Source organism: Schistocerca nitens, chromosome 7 (genome assembly GCF_023898315.1).
Source record: "Schistocerca nitens isolate TAMUIC-IGC-003100 chromosome 7, iqSchNite1.1, whole genome shotgun sequence".
Classification (NCBI taxonomy): Eukaryota; Metazoa; Arthropoda; class Insecta; order Orthoptera; family Acrididae; genus Schistocerca; species Schistocerca nitens.
Window position 1 is genome coordinate 574,023,164 of NC_064620.1, and position 22,243 is coordinate 574,045,406.

Genomic DNA, 22,243 nt, shown 5'->3' on the forward strand with positions numbered 1-22,243 from the left:
CAGGACTACATCCAGCATCTCTACGATCGTCTCCATGGGAGAATAGCAGCCTGCATTGCTGCGAAAGGTGGATATACACTGTACTAGTGCCGACATTGTGCATGCTCTGTTGCCTGTGTCTATGTGCCTGTGGTTCTGTCAGTGTGATCATGCGATGTATCTGACCCCAGGAATGTGTCAATAAAGTTTCCCCTTCCTGGGACCATGAATTCACGGTGTTCTTATTTCAGTTTCCAGGAGTGTATTTTAGTGGTTAAATTGTTGCCATTTCTGATTTGGTGTAGTGTATATACACAATAACGAAAACTCTTACTATTCATCCATTCCCTTTGTCATTTTCGCAAATACATCGACAATAAAATATGTCTGTTATAGGCACACAGTTGTAAATTGGGTAAATAACGAGTGAATCGTCAAATCGCGCCCAGAAAATTTTCGTACAGTGTTGTGTTATCAATACTAATGCTTTTTATATTATTTGAAACTGTGCAATATACACTGAAGAGCCAAAGAAACTGGTACACCAGTCTAATATCGTGTAGGACCCCTGCGAGCACACAGAGGTGCCGCAACACAACATGGCACTGACTCGACTAATGACTGAAGTAGGGCTGGCAGGAACTGACACTATTAATCCTGCAGGGCTCTCCATAAATGCATAAGAATACGAGGGGCTGGAGATCTCTTCCGAACATCACGTTGTAAGCCATCCCAGATATGCTCAATAATGTTCATGTCTGGGGAGTTCGGTGGCCAGCGGAAGCGTATAAACTCAGAAGAGTGTTCCTGGAACCACTCTGTATTAATTCTGTACGTACGGAGTGTTGCATTGTCCTGTTGGAATTGCCCAAGTCTGTCGGGATGCGCAATGGACCTGAATGGATGAAGGTGATCACACAGGATGCTTACGTACGTGTCATCTGTTAGAGTCGTATCTAGACGTATCAGGGGTCCCGTATCACTCCAACTGCATACACCCCACACCACTACAGAGCCTCCACCAGCTTGAACAGTCTCCTGCTGACATGCGTGGTCCATGGATTCATGAGGTTGTCTTCATCCGCTCGATACAATTTGAAACGAGACTCGTCCGACCAGGCAACTTGTTTCCAGTCATCAAAAGTCCAATTTCAGTGTTGACGGGCCCAGGTGAAGCACGAAGCTTTGTGTCGTGCAGTCATCAAGGGTAGATGAGTGGGCCTTCGGCTCCGAAAGCCCATATCGATTATGTTTCGTTGAATGATTCACACGCTGACACGTGTTGTTCTCCCAGCATTGAAATCTGCAGCAATTTGCGGAAGAGTTGCAGTTCTGTCGCGATGAACGATTCTCTTCAGTCGTCGATGGTCCCGTACTAGCAGGATTTTATCCGACCGCAACGATGTCGGAGATTTGGTTTTTTACCGGGTTCTTGATATTCGCGGTACACTGTGAAATGGTCGTACGGAAAATTCCCACTTCATCGTTACCGCGCAGATGCTGTGTCCCATCGCTCGTGCGCCGACTATCAATCTTGATAACCTGTCATTGTAGCAGCAGTAACTGACATACCTGCGCCAGACCCTTATTGTACTACACTCCTGGTAATGGAAAAAAGAACACATTGACACCGGTGTGTCAGACCCACCATACTTGCTCCGGACACTGCTAGAGGGCTGTACAAGCAATGATCACACGCACGGCACAGCGGACACACCAGGAACCGCGGTGTTGGCCGTCGAATGGCGCTAGCTGCGCAGCATTTGTGCACCGCCGCCGTCAGTGTCAGCCAGTTTGCCGTGGCATACGGAGCTCCATCGCAGTCTTTAACACTGGTAGCATGTCGCGACAGCGTGGACGTGAACCGTATGTGCAATTGACGGACTTTGAGCGAGGGCGTATAGTGGGCATGCGGGAGGCCGGGTGGACGTACCGCCGAATTGCTCAACACGTGGGGCGTGAGGTCTCCACAGTACATCGATGTTGTCGCCAGTGGTCGGCGGAAGGTGCACGTGCCCGTCGACGTGGGACCGGACCGCAGCGACGCACGGATGCACGCCAAGACCGTAGGATCCTACGCAGTGCCGTAGGGGACCGCACCGCCACTTCCCAGCAAATTAGGGACACTGTTGCTCCTGGGGTATCGGCGAGGACCATTCGCAACCGTCTCCATGAAGCTGGGCTACGGTCCCGCACACCGTTAGGCCGTCTTCCGCTCACGCCCCAACATCGTGCAGCCCGCCTCCAGTGGTGTCGCGACAGGCGTGAATGGAGGGACGAATGGAGACGTGGCGTCTTCAGCGATGAGAGTCGCTTCTGCCTTGGTGCCAATGATGGTCGTATGCGTGTTTGGCGCCGTGCAGGTGAGCGCCACAATCAGGACTGCATACGACCGAGGCACACAGGGCCAACACCCGGCATCATGGTGTGGGGAGCGATCTCCTACACTGGCCGTACACCACTGGTGATCGTCGAGGGGACACTGAATAGTGCACGGTACATCCAAACCGTCATCGAACCCATCGTTCTACCATTCCTAGACCGGCAAGGGAACTTGCTGTTCCAACAGGACAATGCACGTCCGCATGTATCCCGTGCCACACAACGTGCTCTAGAAGGTGTAAGTCAACTATCCTGGCCAGCAAGATCTCCGGATCTGTCCCCCATTGAGCATGTTTGGGACTGGATGAAGCGTCGTCTCACGCGGTCTGCACGTCCAGCACGAACGCTGGTCCAACTGAGGCGCCAGGTGGAAATGGCACGGCAAGCCATTCCACAGGACTACATCCAGCATCTCTACGATCGTCTCCATGGGAGAATAGCAGCCTGCATTGCTGCGAAAGGTGGATATACACTGTACTAGTGCCGACATTGTGCATGCTCTGTTGCCTGTGTCTATGTGCCTGTGGTTCTGTCAGTGTGATCATGTGATGTATCTGACCCCAGGAATGTGTCAATAAAGTTTCCCCTTCCTGGGACAATGAATTCACGGTGTTCTTATTTCAATTTCCAGGAGTGTATATAGGCGTTGTCGGCCGCAGCGCCGTATTCTGCCTGTTTACCTATCTTTGTATTTGAATACGCATGTCTGTACCAGTTTCTTTGGCGCTACAGTCTAATACCAAGATGATGGTAAGACAAACACGAATAAAGAAGCAATAGTTGTCAGTGAAACACATGATCCCAATTTTCATGTTTTTGTTTTCGGTGTGGAAAAAATTTCACTTAACTGTGTTAATTTGTGGCCGCGTGTCACCACATGTAGGAATGTAACAGTTCTAAATCAGTATATTCGATCTCTGCTCGGTCAAATTATTTTGTCTTTCGCTTAGGAAGACCTTGACACCTGGCAATGTTTTGTGGATATTGGGATGTGAAGTTGCGCCTTTATTTTGTTTGCTCGTTATATAGAGGAATCCCCTTCAACTAGCCAGTAAGTCATTTCTTTTACTTACGAGTACGATACATCAATGCCATGTAAAGCTCTGCAGGTTTCCAATCAGTTTTAGAGTTGATAACTTTGTTATTTGTTTGTTACAAATATCCGTCGTAATAGCATTTGAATAACAATGGCGCCTGTACTCTGGCGGCAAGCTACGGATAGTGAAATGTGATTGCTTAACTGCTTACGTCCTCGAAGGTATCGAAAGAAGCAGCATTAAAACCTGTACCCAGTGACTCAGACCGAGCTGATCCACGTTTGCTGAAACAGCTTCAGCTGAATACCAGGAAGATTGCTATGTCGCTATCAAGACGCACTGCCCCACCTGCTGTGCTCAGACGGGGTGGTGTTGCTAAGGCGTCAGGTACCAACAGACAGGGCAGGGCATGCTGGGTTTTACGGGAACAGTGTAAACATCGTAGAGGTTGTAATGCATTGGGCAGACGATTGGCAGCGAGACAAAGAAGACTGCGTGGTGCCACTACGCTTGGATACATACCTGCCGAAAATGAATTGGACGGAATGAAACATCAAATCATTACGCAGTTCATTTGAAATGGTGGCTTTTGCACAAGCTGTCAACGGAACCAATCGTGGGCTGGAGAGGTCCGTCAACGTCAAGGTATCTCGGGAAGAAAGTCTTTGCGTCGACTATGGTGTCGTCGTCTACAACATCGGAAGCTGACGTAATGCCGTTCACTCATCTCATAAACGTTTTGTTTCTTCTCAGTCTTATTTTATTATTTTGCTGTATTCTTGTGACATACTGCAAATGTCCCTCGATGACTTGAATATTTTTACCATCCACTTGTAAACTACGGTAGTTTAAAAGAAAAACACCTTTTGCACCCGGACGTTTTCACCGTATTTACAAAGCATCTTTAGTGGGTATCCTCAAATATTACACTATTTTTTCGTTTGCACATACAGGTTATCGTTTACACATACAGGTTACATTTTTAAAACAATTAATTGAGGTTTTTATAATAAAATGGAATCGTACTTAAAGAACAGCGTATAATAATTCAGCATTTGTAAGCCTTTCTCTCTTGTGGCAAAGTGGTTGAATGCTTGCAGTTTTCCTGTAGATCACTCGTATAGCACCGTAACTGCCTTTCTCCGTGTCTCAGCTCTATTGACGAGATAAACACAGTTTTTTAACCTATTTTTCGTGCTTGGAGTGAAAAAAAGCTATACATTAGATTAACTTCTGGTTGTTCAGTCATGTTACAAGTTATTTCTTTGCACTACTGCAATTTCAGGTGTGTGATCACGTCGCAGTCTAAAAGTTTTCTGTCTGTACACATGTCGTCGCCGTATCCGTACGTTAGGTCGTTTAACGTTGTTAACATCTGTAACATGAATCACACTGAATCAACTGCACAGAGTGTACACAACAAGCGATGTGGTGTGATTTATGTTAAAGGTGTTACGAACCTTAAAAGACCCAACTTATGGGTACGACGGTGACATGAATACATTTCAGAAGATTTTTAGAGGTGTATCCCATAGCAAAGTATTTGTGGTGTCTGTAGCATCGCACCGAGTCATATACACAGCGCATTGCATTGTACACTGTCGGCAATAAAAAAAATCGCAAAACCAAGAAGGAGTTGACGAGTACCTAGCAGAATATGAAAGTACTGTGGTGCATATGTTAGTACTATACTTGAGCCATATTTGCAATTTTTCCTTTAAGAACAGTCAGTTTCCTGAACGATTGAATACTCAGTAGTAAAGCCACTTTATTAAAAGGGTTAAAGGGATAATGTAGACTATTTTAGACCTATTTCTATGCCATCAGTGTTTGATAAAGTTATTGAAAATTCTTTGTATGTAAGGATAATTTTCCTATTCAGTTTTAGACTATATTCTCTTTTCTCTTGGAGGTACTGGATGGATTAAAGAAAAGGTTTCGAACGCTAGACATCTTGTTTGATTTAACTAAGGCGTTTCTGTTGACCACGACATATTACTCCAGATGGTCATTATCCACAGTGTTGAGAATGGCTATGATGTGGGGTCTGAGTGGACCACAGTCAAATGGGGGGGGGGGGGGGGGGGTGCCCCAGGAATCAGTGCTGGGGCCACTCCTGTTCCTTATTTATATAAATGATATGCCCTCCAGTACTACAGGTGATTCTAAAATATTTCTGTTCGCTGATGACACTAGGTTGGTAGTAAAGGATGGTGTGTGCGACACTGGTACTGTATCAAAAAGTGTAATTTATGACATAAATTCATGGCTTGCAGAAAATCAATTAATGCTAAATCAGAGTAAAAATCAGTTTTTACAATTTCTAACACACAATTCAACAAAACCCGATGTTTTAATTTCACAGAATGGGCATATGATTAGTGGAACTGAACAGTTCAAATTTCTAGGAGTTAATATAGATAGTAAGCAGTCGTGGAAAGCCCACATTCAGGATCTTGTTGAAAGACTTAATGCTGCCATTTTACTGTTCGAACGGTATATGAAGTAAGTGATAGTTCGGCACGAAAATTAGTCTACTTTGCTTATTTTCATTCGCTTGTGACGTATGGTATTATATTTTGTGGTAACTCTTCCCATTCTCAAAGGATATTTTTGGCTCAGGAACGGGCGGTTCGGGCAATAAGTGGTGTAAGTTCGCAAAACTCTTGTCGACCCCTGTTCTCTAGTCTCGGTATTCTGACATTGGCCTCTCAATATGTATATATTCTTTAGAGTCGTTTCTTGTTAACAATATCAGCTCAGTCGCAAGAATTGGCAGCTTTTAATCAGTCAAATGTGCATTTAGATCGCGCTTGCTTGACTCTTGTGCAGAAAGGTGTGCAGTATACTGCTGCATCCATTTTTAATAAGATACCACAAGAATTTAAAAATCTTAGCAGTAATCCGCGATCCTTTAAAATCGAAGCTGAAGGGTTTCCTCATGGGTCCCTCCTTTTATTCTGTCGAGAAGTTCCTTGAAAAATTAAGCTGATTGTTGTGTTGTTGATCGTGTTTACATAAACTTATGGCTTGTCTTTTTTGTGTTCATAAATCTTGTAGTTTATCTGTTATTACTTTTATGTTGTAATTTCATGTACTGACATGTATCGTGACCTTTGAGATTTGCTATTCACTTTGGTCCTACAGAACTAGACGCGTAAAATAAAACAAAAATAAGAGTTGTGCGGCATAACGAAAGTTGCTAGATGTGTTTCTACATCTGAAAGATGATATTTATTCAGATATCGCACCAGTCGCACAAGAGTGGCGCTAGGAGGGTCAATAAGAGAATGAAAATCGGCTCTGCTTTAAATACACAATATAACTGTCGTGAGCGTTTGTTATCTTTGAGATTGGACGTGGTGGGTTCATGTTAGGCAAGAGTCCCTTTACGCTTAGGAAGACGCCATTATCAACACCTCCCTGAATTTGAACGAGGTTGAGTAATAGGGCTACGAGAAGCTGTATATTCCTTTTGCGATACTGCAGGAAGTCTTGGCAGGAATGTTTATGACTGCTGGCAGCGGTGGTCACGAGAATGTACAGTCGCATGAAGACCGGGCTTCGAACAGTCACGTGACATTATCGATAGGGAAGACCATCGATTCGGCGTGTGGCTCTGGCATACCGTACTGCACCTGCAGCAGCAATTTAAGCAGCAGTTGGCGCCACATAGCCCACTGTTCACTTAAACATGATACAGTTGGCTGGGTATAAGCGTAAAATGTCTTGTGACACACTCCACGCTGAGTTTTCCTCATTTCAGCCATGCTTCATACCATCTCGTTGAACGAGAACTGACTAACACCACTTTATTTCTTTTAATGAAGTATATCTATAGAGCATATTTGTAATTTCACAGCATAAACGTAAGGAATGGGACAATAGAATAAAGGAACAATTACAACACGCGTGCGGAAGTATTGTTAGTAATAATAATATTAATAATAATATAATAATAATAACATAATAACATTAATAATAATATTAATAATAGTAACTAATAATAATAATTGACTGCAGATGGCAGCTCTGCGTACATTAGATGCGCGTGTTGTGGCTAGATTCTCGTGTTTCTGTTCACGTACCGCTGTTACGCAACTTGAATCCTTAGAACATGATTGAAAGTCTCGTCGAACTGTTGCATAGCAATTGTGTACGTCCAACTGAAGACGAGAGAAAGTGTGCAGCATTCTTACTCGACATAACTGATCAATGAAATACGTTGAACATCATAGAAGAGGAAACATTAGATATCGACGAGCGCATACCAAGTGGTGCGGAATCGTTCGTTTGTGACGTAGTGAATGGGCTAAAGTCGACGTCTTCGATATCGTCGACGGAGGAGTCCTCGAGCGATGGAAATGGTGAAATGCCACAGAAGGAGAAAAGGGTAATGTTTTATTCAAGACACGAGAAAACGGAAATGCTCAAGTATTGGCTTAACGTCAAAAATCAGTTGAAGTCAACCCAAACATTTGCACATCGCATGATGTCTACAGTGGTAAACAGATTTCGCACTACCTGCCTGCGCGGTATAGGAAACGGCAGAGGGAAAGCGGAGAGTTAATGTCTGAAGGAGACGTACAATCATATTACAGTGCGTGTGATGGAGACCTTCAAACACTGCCGCCAGGTAGGTCGATGTGTTCACGATGTAGACATCAAACTGTGGGCAAAAACAACAGCGAGACAGTTAAATTTCGCAAGATTTGACGCCAGTGACAGTTGGGTCTTGCGCCAGAAGCGTAAAAATACACTACTGGCCATTAAACTTGCTACACCAAGAAGAAATGCAGATGATAAACAGGTATTCATTGAACAAATATATTGTACTAGAACTGACATGTGATTACATTTTCACGCAGTTTGGGTGCATAGATCCTCAGACATCAGTACCCAGAACTACCACCTCTGGCCGTAATAACGGCCTTCATACGTCTGGGCATTGAGTCAAACAGAGCTTGGATGGCGTGTACAGGTACAGCTGCCCATGCAGCTTCAACACGATACCACAGTTCATCAAGAGTAGAGACTGGCGTATTGTGACGAACCAGTTGCTCGGCCACCATTGACCAGACGTTTTCAGTTGGTGAGAGAACGGGATAATGTGCTGCCCAGGGCAGCAGTCGAACATTTTCTGTATCCAGTAAGGCCCGTACAGGACCTGCAACATGCGGTCGTGCATTATCCTGCTGAGATGTAGGGTTTCGCAGGGATCGAATGAAGGGTAGAGCCACGGGTCGTAACACATCTGAAATGTAACGCCCACTGTTCAAAGTGCCGTCAATGCGAACAAGAGGTGACCTAGACGTGTAACCAATGGCACCCCATACCATCACGCCGGGTGATACGCCAGTATGGCGATGACGAATACACTCTTCCAATGTGCGGCCACCGCGATGTCACCAAACACGGATGCGACCATCATGATGCTGTAAATAGAACTTGGATTCATCCGAAAAAAATGACGTTTTGCCATTCGTGCACCCAGGTTCGTTGTTGAGTACACCATCGCAGGCGCTCCTGTCTGTGATGCAGCGTCAAGGGTAACCGCAGCCATGGTCTCCGAGATGATAGTCCATGCTGCTGCAAATGTCGTCGAACTGTTCGTGCAGATGGTTGTTGTCTTGCAAACGTCCCCATCTGTTGACTCAGGGATCGAGACGTGGCTGCACGATCCGTTACAGCCATGCGGATAAGATGCCTGTTATCTCGACTGCTAGTGATTCGAGGCTGTTGGGGTCCAGCACGGCGTTCCGTATTACTCTCCTGAACCCACCGATTCCATATTCCGCTAACAGTCATTGGATCTTGACCAACGCGAGCAGCAATGTCGCGATACGATAAACCGCAATCGCGGTAGACTACACTCCGACCTTTATCAAAGTCGGAAACATGATGGTACGCATTTCTCCTCCTTGCACGAGGTATCAACAACGTTTCACCAGGCAACGCCGGTCAACTGATGTTTGTGTATGAGAAATCGGTTGGAAACTTTCCTCATGTCAGCACGTTGTAGGTGTCGCCACCGGCGTCAACCTTATGTGAATGATCTAAAAAGCTAATCATTTGCATATCACATCATCTTCTTCGTGTCGGTTAAACTTCGCGTCTGTAGCACGTCATCTTCGTGGTTTAGAAATTTTGATGGCCAATAGTGTATTATTAGTAATAATAATAATGTTAATAATAACGTAATAATAACAACAACATAATAACATTAATAATAATAACAATAATAATAATAATTGACTGCAAATGGCAGCGTTGCGTACATTAGATGCCCGTGTTGTCGCTAGATTCTCATGTTTGTGCTCACGTACCGCTGTCGTGCGACTTGAATCCCTAGAACATGATTGACATTCTCGTCGAACTGTTGCGTAGCAATTATTGTGTACCTTCAATAACGAAAATAACTGAAGACGATAGAAAGTATGCAGCATTTATATTGGACATAACTGATCAATGGGATACGTCGAACATCATAGAAGAAGAAACATTAGGTATCAACGAGCGCATACCAAGTGGTGCGGAATCGTTCGTTTGTGACCAAGTGAATGGGCTAGTGTCGACGTCTTCGTTATCGTCGGCAGAAGAGTCCTGTAGCGATGGAAATGGTGAAGGAGAAAAGGGTAATGATTTATTCAAGACACGAGAAAAAAAAAGTATTGGCTTAACGTCAAAAATCAGCCGAAGTCACATCGCACGATGTCTGCAGTGAAAAACAGATTTCGCACTAGCTGTCCTGCTCGGTATAGAAAACGGCAGAGGGAAAGCGGAGAGTTAATGTCTGTGAAGGAGACGTACAAGCATATTACAATGCGTGTGCTGGAGTCCATCAAATCCTGCCGCCAGGTAGGTCGATGTGTTCATGATGTAGGCATCAAACTGTGGGCGAAAACAACAGCGAGACAGTTAAATTTCCCAATATTTGACGCCAGTAACAGTTGGGTCTTGGGCCGGAAGCGTAAAAACAATGTTGTAAGCCGTAAGGTCAAATCTTTTGCAACAGTGAAAATGCACGACACGAGAAACAACATCCAGAGAACGGTACAGGACTGGCAACAACAAATCGTGAGCTAATGACAGCCTACACAGACGCAAATATCTACAACGCCGACGAAAGTGGATTCAACAAGGAGATGTGTGTGGGCCGCACTCTTGCAACTAGAGGTTCTAAACATATTATAGGCGTTGTACAGTTCGTTCACGCGACAACCCATACGTACACAGTTATTCCAATGCTTTCACAGACGAGCAAAGTTGCTCCAAAGCTGTTTATTGTCCTTCCAGACCCTCGTTGTTTCTGACACAAGCTTTCATTCTGCAATATACAGGATGGATGCGGAAGTGTTGGTTTTCGTCAAATGTGCTTGGTGTACGGAAGTAATTCGCTTCACACACTTCTTCATATGCAACCATTATTGTGAAGCCTTTGTTCTTGAATAATTGACACTGTGTGTCCCCTGTCCGCAGCTCGTGGTTGTGCGGTAGCGTTCTCGCCTCCCGCGCCCGGGTTCTCTGGTTCGATTCCCGGCGGGGTCAGGGGTTTTCTCTGCCTCGTGATGACTGGGTGTTGTGTGATGTCCTTAGGTTAGTTAGGTTTAAGTAGTTCTAAGTTCTAGGGGACTGATGACCATAGATGTTAAGTCCCATAGTGCTCAGAGCCATTTGAACTGTGTGTCCCACCCCAGCGCCGCCCCAGGGTTATTGTGCGGTTCAGCCCCCAGTGGACACCCCCCCCCCCCCCCACCACCACCACCTGGGAACGTCTCATACCAAACGAGCGTAACCCCAAATGTTTGCGTGGTAGAGTAATTATGGTGTAGGCGTACGTGGAGACAGTGTTTGCGCAACAATCGCCGACATAGTGTAACTGAGGCAGAATGAGGGTGTAACCTCCCACACGAAAAATGTTAAATATTAATGAAAATGGAGCCAAGTGTAACCTCCCTACAAAATATAATAATTGAAAAATGTGTGCCAAGTGTAGTCTCGCCACAAAATAATAATTAAATGAATTTTAAATATTATGACCTCTGAACAAAATTGGCTCCCGTTTATGGTCTGTGCGCAGAAATGCATTCACATTTAATGTTACCACAAAATTCTTTTCTCATTTAATGTCAAGTTCGAAACAGAAAAATTCCTAAACACCAAAATAATAATAAAGTTTTGTAACCTGATGAATTTTATGAGGACAGCAGCGCTGACCTTCGGCCCTGTATTCTGAATAAAAAAGGCAAAAATTCTTACCTCAATAAAACTGCAATTATATCTGCTCTTAATTAGTCATTTTTCGACACAGCTTCGTGCAATGCTGGCGTATATATATTTTTTTTTTTTTTGGATTCTTGAAAGCAATGATAATGCATTGGAAATTCTTTAAATTGAAATGAATGCTTTTCTTTCTTTATTATAAAAATTATTATTGGGGCATTTCTTTGAACAAATTAAATTACAATTAACATACATTATCAAATATGCGCAAGGCTGCTTCTTTACCTTCTACAACAATACTCATCCTCCAGAATCCTGACCAGAGTCGCGAGCAGAGCACACAGCCGACGCATGCCGACTCCCGCCGACTCACGCAGACTACGCCAGACTACTACCGACTCGCTACTACCGACTCGCTACCGACTACTACTGTCGACTCGCGCAGTCAAGCGCAGACTAGCGACAAGCAACAACTAACGATAAACTACTCTCTGGTCAGAGATTCTGTCATGCCTCGCCCATCGCCGGCAAAGCATACGTCTTACAAGGGGAACAGGCCTGCATTCGCCGAGGTAGATGGGAAACCGCCTTATAAACCATCAACACGCTGGTGGGCACACTCGACCTCGTCACTAATCCGACGGGCGGATTCGTGCCGGTGGCCGACACGCCTTCCCGTTCGGGAAGCAGCGCATCGACCGCGTCCCTAGCCGGGCGGGCTAGTTTATAGTAGTTTTATTATTTGCATTATTATTAATACTTACGCACCTGTGATGCAATTGGTTCTTTATTCTATTGTCCCGTTCTTTACGTTCATTCTGTGAAATTACGAATGTACTCAATAGATTTACGACTTTAAAAGAAATAGAGTGAAAGCAGACTGCCAAGAGGACATTGCTGTAAACTCCAAACAGCCCCTTTACATGTCATAAACACAGTGTCCCGTGTAACAGTTTCGCGCATAATACAGCATAAACAAATTAATTACGTTATCGGAATTTTAACCTGGGACCCTTCACACGACGACCTAACGCTCTACCAGCGAACCCACGGGAACTATGCGTATTAATGACTCACAGAGATGCTTTTGATGTGCTCTGGTAGTTTTGGTGTTACTTTTAATTAACGTTTACGTCTGTTCCACTGGACGACAACACACAGTACAAGCCAGATCGGTGGTTTGGTTGTTATTCTATCGACATGCAACGTTTGGTACAAATCTGAGCATCTGACATCCGGAGGTTTGGGTGTAAGGACGCTCAGCAAAGAATCCAGATGAACTCCTACGAACACAGTCTCCTACCGTGTCTTCCACTCTAAACACAAAGCGTTCACAAAAATCTTGAACCTCAGCAGTATGCATCTGCTATTCTATCGGTAACTGGAACTGTACTCTCTGTGCCGCGCGAGGTAGACGCGCGGTTTAAGGCGCCTTGCCACGGTTCGCGCGACTCCCCCTGTCGGAGGTTTGAGTCCTCCGTCTAGCATGGGTGTGTGTATTCTCCTTAGCGTAAGTTAGTTTAAGTTAGATTAAGTAGTGTGTAAGCCTAGGGACCGATGGCCTCAGCAGTATGATCCCATAAGAACTTGACACAAATTTCCAAATTTTTTGTACTGTCAGTAAACTAGACTGTTTGATTGATTTTGATGGTTGGACACGCTATCTCTCACTGCATCTCCATAAAAACTCATTGACACTCATGTGGCAACAACTCCTTTCTTCCCAAAACCAAAATGAAACAACCGCTGTGTTTCTCACACTGTGTTTTGTGCATTTATTAATTTTAGGTATTATGATATTTTATCATTATTATGCTTTCTATATTGTTATGTATGTGCAGATGCTAAACCAAGCAATCTTAACCCAAGGAAGCAACATAAACATGTGCTTCCATGGCAGATGGCAATGACGAATGTTTGTTTCACATACAACTTGAAACCCCACATCTACTTGCAGTAATCGCCCCTGGATATCTGAGGATAGATAAATTCCGAAACACTTCATATGAGCAATAAAGTCATTCCTTGCCTGATGTATGACTTTTACCATTCCGACCCAGTCACCCTGAATGCACATCTATTGATTATTATAACAGTGGTCGTTTGCCCCCTGCATGATTTGTCACTTTTATGTTATTGAAATTAAAACATTCTCGAAAATTTGGGAATCTCCGGAACCGATGTCTTGCCGCTATCAGTGTCTATATCAGGCAAAAATCGTTTAGATACTCGATTCCCGGGATGGATGAACTGTCTGTACACATAATGAAATTGTTACGGAACCCCCACTGCCCGAGTCCTACACGGAGCTGGCCAGTTTTTCTTATTTGACTGAGAATTATTAAAGTTTAAAAATGTTGTAAAAAGTGTAGAAATGAATCCTGTTACAATGGCTCCTAAACAAGTGACGAGATATGGTAATTCCATCAGACCAAAAACAACGAACATAAAATACACAAAACCACCATCTGCTAACATTACCTTGTGATCCACTGCTTAGTGTTAATGCTGCTGACACACTAATCTGAGGAAAAGGCCTAAATGGCGAAATTTTAGGAAACGCATTATGACTAAATCACCGCATACATTATCTAAGCAATAAAAAGATTAATACGTTAAAAAACAACAACAAAGCAAGGAAATCAATTTCTAGCCCTAATATAGGAAGAGAAACCAAAGGTGTGTCTCTGTGTTCAATCAAAAACATTAATGTGGACATAACAAACACATATGAACGTCTTCGTCATAATCGTCCCCTAGACCCTCATATTTGTTGTAGTACCACTGAAGACTCAAACAACACTATATCCGCTTTGTTTCTGTCCAACTCTGTTATCATATTCACAGTCAAAATTGCACACGGAACTTGTAGAGTTGCCATGAGACTTGGCGTTTCTTCCCCCCTTTCTTGCCCCACTACTTCTCTGTGGTTTTTTTAGAAGATGAGTCAGGTTCAGGACCAGCACTCTGTGTAGTTAGGGATACGGTATGCACCTTGTGCAGACTGTGATTTTTTGCGAGTGCTCCTAGCTAGGAATGGTTCACACTCGAGGATGAACAGTATTTGCTCTTCCTCTGAGGTCCGACTAACTTCAGTAACTGGTTTACCGGCGACTGAAGACTATGGTCTCTGTTGGAATAGTATCTCTGTTAAAAAGAGGTATTCCGGCGTTAAACTAATTACGGCATAACAAGGTTTACTTGACAATCTTTTCCACCATTTTAGTTCCATAATAATAAAATGTTTACTTGTTACGTACTTCACCACTTCGATGAAATATTTTATTTAATCACCTGTTTTCTCTATTCTGTATATATTTGAGTGGTGTCTGTTCTGCCGGACATATCGAACAGAATATACAACAATGTATAATATTCATTTCTGTAAGAGCGCGACGAGTCCTTGACGTTTGTTTCAGTGAGAATGCACTAATGCCGTCCGAACTCCTACGTGAATCTGTAGTTTGCGAGTAGGGGGTTAACGGAAGAGGGACGCTGCATGGCAACGTGCGATAAGTTCGAAGTTTGAGTCTGTCATGGACTGTGTCCAGACGGCTGAAGTAGCGGAAGCCATTTTGGTTTAAGTTCGGTTTTGTTTCAGTCGTTGGGAGTAGCAAGCTGTAAGATTTCAAAAATAAATAAATAAAACAAAATTTAAAAAACGTGTCACTACCTTGTGAGGGACCAGCGCACTGATATACGGGGGAGGCATCCTGGCGAGGACCCCGGGATTCGACCCCTGCACACTTTGTCTCTACCCAGCCTGTAGCTGACTGTGTTCAATTTTCCTGAAAAAAGTGGTAGAGTCTTTAAAAAAGTAGTAAACTTTGATTAAAAAAAGTTGCATGCATGTCCCGTAGGGCATTCGCTAGCGTATGCGCTTGACTTGTAGAAAGTCGTAGGTTCGAAACAGGTGAAATGCAACTAATTTGTTTATTTCTTAATCTAATCAATAGACTCCGATTATATTTTTGATCACTTAATTGGTATAAAGATTTTTTTTTTTACTTCCAATACTTTGCTGCGTCATTTACATCCTCGTACTGCCTTTTTTTCTTTCTGTAATTCTTTTTTTGTTTGGAAAATGGCTGTGTCGCCTACAATTTTCTACCAAGTGCCAACCTGGACTGCTAATCGGTTGGTAGTGCGGCAGCTCGTGTAACTCTATTTCATATACAGGGTGTTTCAAAAATGACCGGTATATTTGAAACGGCAATAAAAACTAAACGAGCAGTGATAGAAATACACCGTTTGTTGCAATATGCTTGGGACAACAGTACATTTTCAGGCAGACAAACTTTCGAAATTACAGTAGTTACAATTTTCAACAACAGATGGCGCTGCGGTCTGGGAAACTCTATAGTACGATATTTTCCACATATCCACCATGCGTAGCAATAATATGGCGTAGTCTCTGAATGAAATTACCCGAAACCTTTGACAACGTGTCTGGCGGAAAGGCTTCACATGCAGATGAGATGTACTGCTTCAGCTGTTCAATTGTTTCTGGATTCTGGCGGTACACCTGGTCTTTCAAGTGTCCCCACAGAAAGAAGTCACAGGGGTTCATGTCTGGCGAATAGGGAGGCCAATCCACGCCGCCTCCTGTATGTTTCGGATAGCCCAAAGCAATCACACGATCATCGAAATATTCATTCAGGAAATTAAAGACGTCGGCCGTGCGATGTGGCCGGGCACCATCTTGCATAAACCACGAGGTGTTCGCAGTGTCGTCTAAGGCTGTTTGTACCGCCACAAATTCACGAAGAATGTCCAGATAGCGTGATGCAGTAATCGTTTCGGATCTGAAAAATGGGCCAATGATTCCTTTGGAAGAAATGGCGGCCCAGACCAGTACTTTTTGAGGATGCAGAGACGATGGGACTGCAACATGGGGCTTTTCGGTTCCCCATATGCGCCAGTTCTGTTTATTGACGAAGCCGTCCAGGTAAAAATAAGCTTCGTCAGTAAACCAAATGCTGCCCACATGCATATCGCCGTCATCAATCCTGTGCACTATATCGTTAGCGAATGTCTCTCGTGCAGCAATGGTAGCGGCGCTGAGGGGTTGCCGCGTTTGAATTTTGTATGGATAGAGGTGTAAACTCTGGCGCATGAGACGATACGTGGACGTTGGCATCATTTGGACCGCAGCTGCAACACGGCGAACGGAAACCCGAGGCCGCTGTTGGATCACCTGCTGCACTAGCTGCGCGTTGCCCTCTGTGGTTGCCGTACGCGGTCGCCCTACCTTTCCAGCACGTTCATCCGTCACGTTCCCAGTCCGTTGAAATTTTTCAAACAGATCCTTTATTGTATCGCTTTTCGGTCCTTTGGTTACATTAAACCTCCGTTGAAAACTTCGTCTTGTTGCAAAAACACTGTGTTCTAGGCGGTGGAATTCCAACACCAGAAAAATCCTCTGTTCTAAGGAATAAACCATGTTGTCTACAGCAAACTTGCACGTTGTGAACAGCACACGCTTACAGCAGAAAGACGACGTACAGAATGGCGCACCCACAGACTGCGTTGTCTTCTATATCTTTCACATCACTTGCAGCGCCATCTGTTGTTGAAAATTGTAACTACTGTAATTTCGAAAGTTTGTCCGCCTGAAAATGTACTGTTGTCCCAAGCATATTGCAACAAACGGTGTATTTCTATCGCCGCTCGTTTAGTTTTTATTGCCATCTCAAATATACCGGTCATTTTTGAAGCACCCTGTAAATATATTTAGTACGGTAACTCTCGTCAAGAAAGAGGACAAATTGCAGAAAAATGCGAAAATAAAACATGAGCGGGCTACTTGTGCTATCTTCTGCATAGTTCGGAAAGTTTAACTCACGGAGACTAAAACAGTAACAGGCCGTTGTACTATCACAGCTTAGGGGTACTACGGAATTAGGCGTATTACCCTACGATCCTGCAAGGTCGAAAGACCTATATGTATCCTCTCGGGAGCTAGTTGTGTAAGACCGTTAGGATCTTGCAAAGATTATGTCGCCCGCCCACTGAATCCATCGATTCCGTGTCTGCTTGTAATTCGTGGGATCGTGACCAAGACACACAGTAATATTCTGGCACGATAAACTGCAGTTTCGATAACCCACGATCCTGCTGCTGTGGAATTGTGATATGTGCGTGTCGTTATTTCTCCCTCTTATGCGGGGCTTATACGATTTTCACCCAAGCAAATGACACTCAAATGCGATTTGTGAAGGAGGAACCCACTGAGTGATCTTTCCTTACGTACAGAATGTATCTGTCTACTTTGTGTGCTCTCGCTGAAATGCTAATCATTTGCTTATGCAAGCACGTACTACAGGACATGCCGTTTATTTTATGCCGCCTTCGTGGTGTTGTTATCTTAAAGGCTGGTAGTGTATATTTAATCTCATAAAACTTACCTTAAATGTAAAAGCTTGGAGTCGCAATCGAACGGGTGCTATGAAAACCACAGTGAAACTTAAAAATGTTGTGCTTGCAACAGTTAGGTACACCACCCAGCTACACTACTGGCCATTAAAATTGCTACACCAAGTTACATTTTCACGCAATTTGGGTGCATAGATTGTGAGAAATCAGTACCCAGAACAACTACCTTTGGCCGTAATATCGGCCTTGATACGCCTGGGCATTGAGTCAAACAGAGCTTGGATGGCGTGTACAGGTACAGCTGCCCATGCAGCTTCGTCACGATACCACAGTTCATCGACAGTAGTGACTGGCGTATTGTGACGAACCAGTTGCTCGGCCACCATTGACCAGACGTTTTCAATTGGTGAGAGATCTGGAGAGTGTGCTGGCCAGGGCAGCAGTCGAACATTTTCTGTATCCAGAAAGGCCCGTACAGGACCTGCAACATGCGGTCGTGCATTATCCTTCTGAAATGTAGATTTTCGCAGGGATCGAATGAAGGGTAGAGCCACATCTGAAATGTAACGTCCACTGTTCAAAGTGCCGTCAATGCGTACAAGAAGTGACCGAGATGTGTAACCAATGGCACCCCATACCATCACTCCAGGTGATACGCCAGTATGGCGATGACGAATACACGCTTCCAATGTGCGTTCACCGCGATGTCGCCAAACACGGATGCGACCATCATGATGCTGTAAACAGAACCCGGATTCATCCGAAAAAATGACGTTTTGCCATTCGTGCACCCAGGTTCGTCGTTGAGTACACCATCGCAGGCGCTTCTTTCTGTGATGCAGCGACAAGGGTAACCGCAGCCATGGTCTCCGAGCTGATAGTCCATGCTGCTGCAAACGTCGTCGAACTGTTCGTGCAGATGGTTGTTGTCTTGCAAACGTCCCCATCTGTTGACTCAGGGATCGAGACGTGGCTGCACAATCCGTTACAGCCATGCGGATAAGATGCCTGTCATCTCGACTGTTAGTCATACGAGGCAGCTGGGATCCAGCACGGCGTTCCGTATTACCCTCCTGAACCCACCGATTCCATATTCTGCTAATAGTCATTGGATCTTGACCAACGCGAGCAGCAATGTCGCGATACGATAAACCGCAATCGCCATAGGCTACAACACGTCCTTTATCAAATTCAGAAACGTGATGCTACGCCTTTCTCCTCCTTACACGAGGCATCACAACAACGTTTCACCAGGCAACGCCGGTCAGCTGCTGTTTGTGTATGAGAAATCGGTTGGAAACTTTCCTCATGTCAGCACGTTGTAGGTGTCGCCACCGGCGCCAACCTTGTGTGAATGCTCTGAAAAGCTAATCATTTGCATATCACAGCATCTTCTTCCTGTCGGTTAAATTTCGCGTCCGTAGCACTTCGGCTTCGTGGTGTAGCAATGTTAATGGCCAGTAGTGTACATAGTCGCTGCTCCGACTTAGACATTTGTCGTAGAATTGTACCAACTTGTCATAGAAGGCAGCCGCCTGTGCTTTCCGCCATTCTCTGTGCTGGTCTGCACCCTATTTTCTGTGCCAAAATGTTGTCTTTATAGCCAGAGGTTCATGCGATCAAGACTGGGCTGTATGGTGGGTGATCAAACACTTCCCGTCGAAAACACTACAGGAGTATCTTCATTGCCCCTGCAGGGAGCGGTCGACAATTGTCACGAGTAAGGGAAGTATGACAGTTACGTTATGTGGGCTGCATGAAATCAGGCGTAATCTATCGACGGGTACTCATACATGTCGGGAGACACTGTTTTCTAGGCATCTTTATGTATTCCACTGTGCGCGCAAAACCAAAAAGAGCGACTTGTTGCGATGACAGGTAAATCAGACACGCTGTCCAACACATCTGTGCTAAGCTTCATTGGATTTTCACTGGCATTTGCATTTCGCGACGGATCGGATCCAAATTAATTCATGAAAGAGCAGATCATGACGAATTAATACATATTTCGTTTCTTCTGCTGCAGGCGATGACTACCAACGCTGAGAACGTCCTTCCTGCGTGGCTGGACAAGAATTTCGCAGAAAACTCACTGAAGGAGTCCAGCACTTTCGAAGACTTCAGCGTCATATCGGTGGACGTCCAACGAGCGACAGCTCCGGGTGACAACTACGTGAGCGAAATCTATCGCATGTCAGTGCAACAGCAGCACAAAATCAAACATTACAAGAGGTACGTGTCGTTAATAATAAAATGCCTTCCAAGTAGCGAAGTGATGAAGAAAATGGCGCAGGAAATGCAAGCCTTCGAGCAGGAGACTCTCATGTTCTGCGAGACCATTCCGGCGATGTCGCAAATCCTGGAGAAGGCAGCCCCCGGTAAATACACGCAGCTGTCAGCAAAGTGTTTCGCCGCTGGGCAGGAGCCAGTGAGCTATGTAGTTCTCGAGGACTTGAAGGCCAGAGGGTTCGCGCTGGCGAACAGGTCCAAAGGACTAGACCTTGCACACGCCAGACTCGTGGTTAGAAAACTGGCAGAATTCCACGCGTCTTCTGTTGCTCTTTACGAACAGAACCCAGCAGCGATGGACAACTACAAGATCTTCCGACTGTTCGAAGGACCCATTGCCTGGCGTATACGGTCCTTCTTGACACAAGGCTGCAAATTACTTGCAGATCAAGTGGGGACGTTAGAGGAATCGTACTCAAAGTACGCACCCAAACTGCGAGCTCTCTCAGAAACCATATTTCCACGCCTGGTGGAGATGTCCAACCGAGAGGGAAAGTTCCGCGTGCTAGCTCACGCTGACACCTGGGTCAACAACATCATGTTCCAGTACTCTGGCGGAGTCGCCCAGGACGTGGTTCTACTCGACTTCCAGGTGTCAGCGTACAGTTCGCCTTCGATCGACTTACAATATTTTACTCACACGAGTCTCACGGAACAAGTGTACGCCGACCACTTCACAGACCTTCTAAAGGAGTACCACGATCACTTAATCGAGGTGATGCACGATACTCGTGTCAGTGCAGACAAACAGATGTCCTTCGAGGAGCTTCTGGAAGACATGGAGGCGCACGCGCTGTTCGCAGTTTTCGCATCGGCGGCGGTGCTACCAATTGTGCGCGTCGACGGGGAATCCCAATTTGACGTGGAGGCCTCTATGAATGGAACTGTATCTGATAAAAACAGGAAAGCCTTTGCGGGTGCGTCGTACATGAGAGCTATGAAACAGATACTCCGAGAATTCGAAAAGAAAGGCATATTATAAGGTTGGTAACTGTCCACTGTTATCCAAAACAAATACAAGTATTTTACACGATTAAAAATATTAAGTAAGACGAGGTAGAGAGATCTGAATTGATACACCTTTTATTCCTAGTATCAGTAATTCCTCTCCCAGTCACCCAACTTTAATAAAATTTCAGGCCTCCTATCACCAAACTTTCGTCCACAATGACAACACTGAACATTATTACCGTAAGTATATAAACATGTGTTTTCAACAAACATTGTCAGAACATATGTAAGTTTTTGTATCCTTGTTACTATTCTGTTAACAGCTGAAAACGACCAACTTCGCTTACTCTGTTTCTTCAGTTCATTTTCTGAATTTCTAAAGAAATGTGAAATTAACCGTCTAATTCGTATACCATCTAACTTAATGGAAGTGTAGTCTAATAAATTATGAACTGCATTTGGTGTTCTGATTCCGGGTACAAAGACAAATAAGTTTTGTGGTTGGCGACTCGAGAACACGCTACGTATAACTGTCCGTGCTGGAAACATGACTCCTTTAAATTCACTCTGCAATGTTGGTACGTTTGTCTTTGTGCTTTATTGCTAGTCATACTGTTCGCTGTCTTGACGGAAACTGAATCCTTCTAAGGCTGATCGACAAGTTAGCTGAAATAAGTGGAATTAGTGGCACGAATACTGACTTTCCTATTTTTTACTCTGGTTAATAATTTACACTTCTCTACGAGAGCAAACTGGTAACGTTGAGCGTATTTAGGAATTCCGTTGGGAAGTTTACACTTCCGTCTAGTTTCAGAATAAAAAGAGTCTTGGTTGCGAAGTTATTTAATATTAATAACTCTTTTTATTCTTTTCGGGCATCATCAGATTGTGTAAAAGTAGTTGGACATGAAATCCGTCCGTCATAAAGCCATTTTGTTGTTGTGGTCTTCAAAAGACTGGTTTGATGCAGCTTTCCATGCTACCAATCCTAAGCAAGACTCTTCATC

At 44.5% G+C, this 22,243-nt stretch overlaps 1 protein-coding gene across 3 annotated transcripts in view; it reads left to right on the top strand.

The window, feature by feature from the left end:
• The window catches only part of LOC126195206 (uncharacterized), a 125,275-nt gene extending 103,984 nt beyond the window's left edge, over positions 1-21,291 (top strand). For all 3 annotated transcript variants that reach the window (XM_049933721.1, XM_049933722.1, XM_049933723.1), the window contains exon 2: positions 20,023-21,291. In XM_049933721.1, coding sequence (XP_049789678.1) covers positions 20,026-21,267 — 1,242 coding nt within the window. In that variant the 5' untranslated portion in view covers positions 20,023-20,025 and the 3' untranslated portion in view covers positions 21,268-21,291. The remainder of the gene's footprint in view (positions 1-20,022) is intronic.
• The last annotated feature ends 952 nt before the right edge of the window (positions 21,292-22,243 follow it).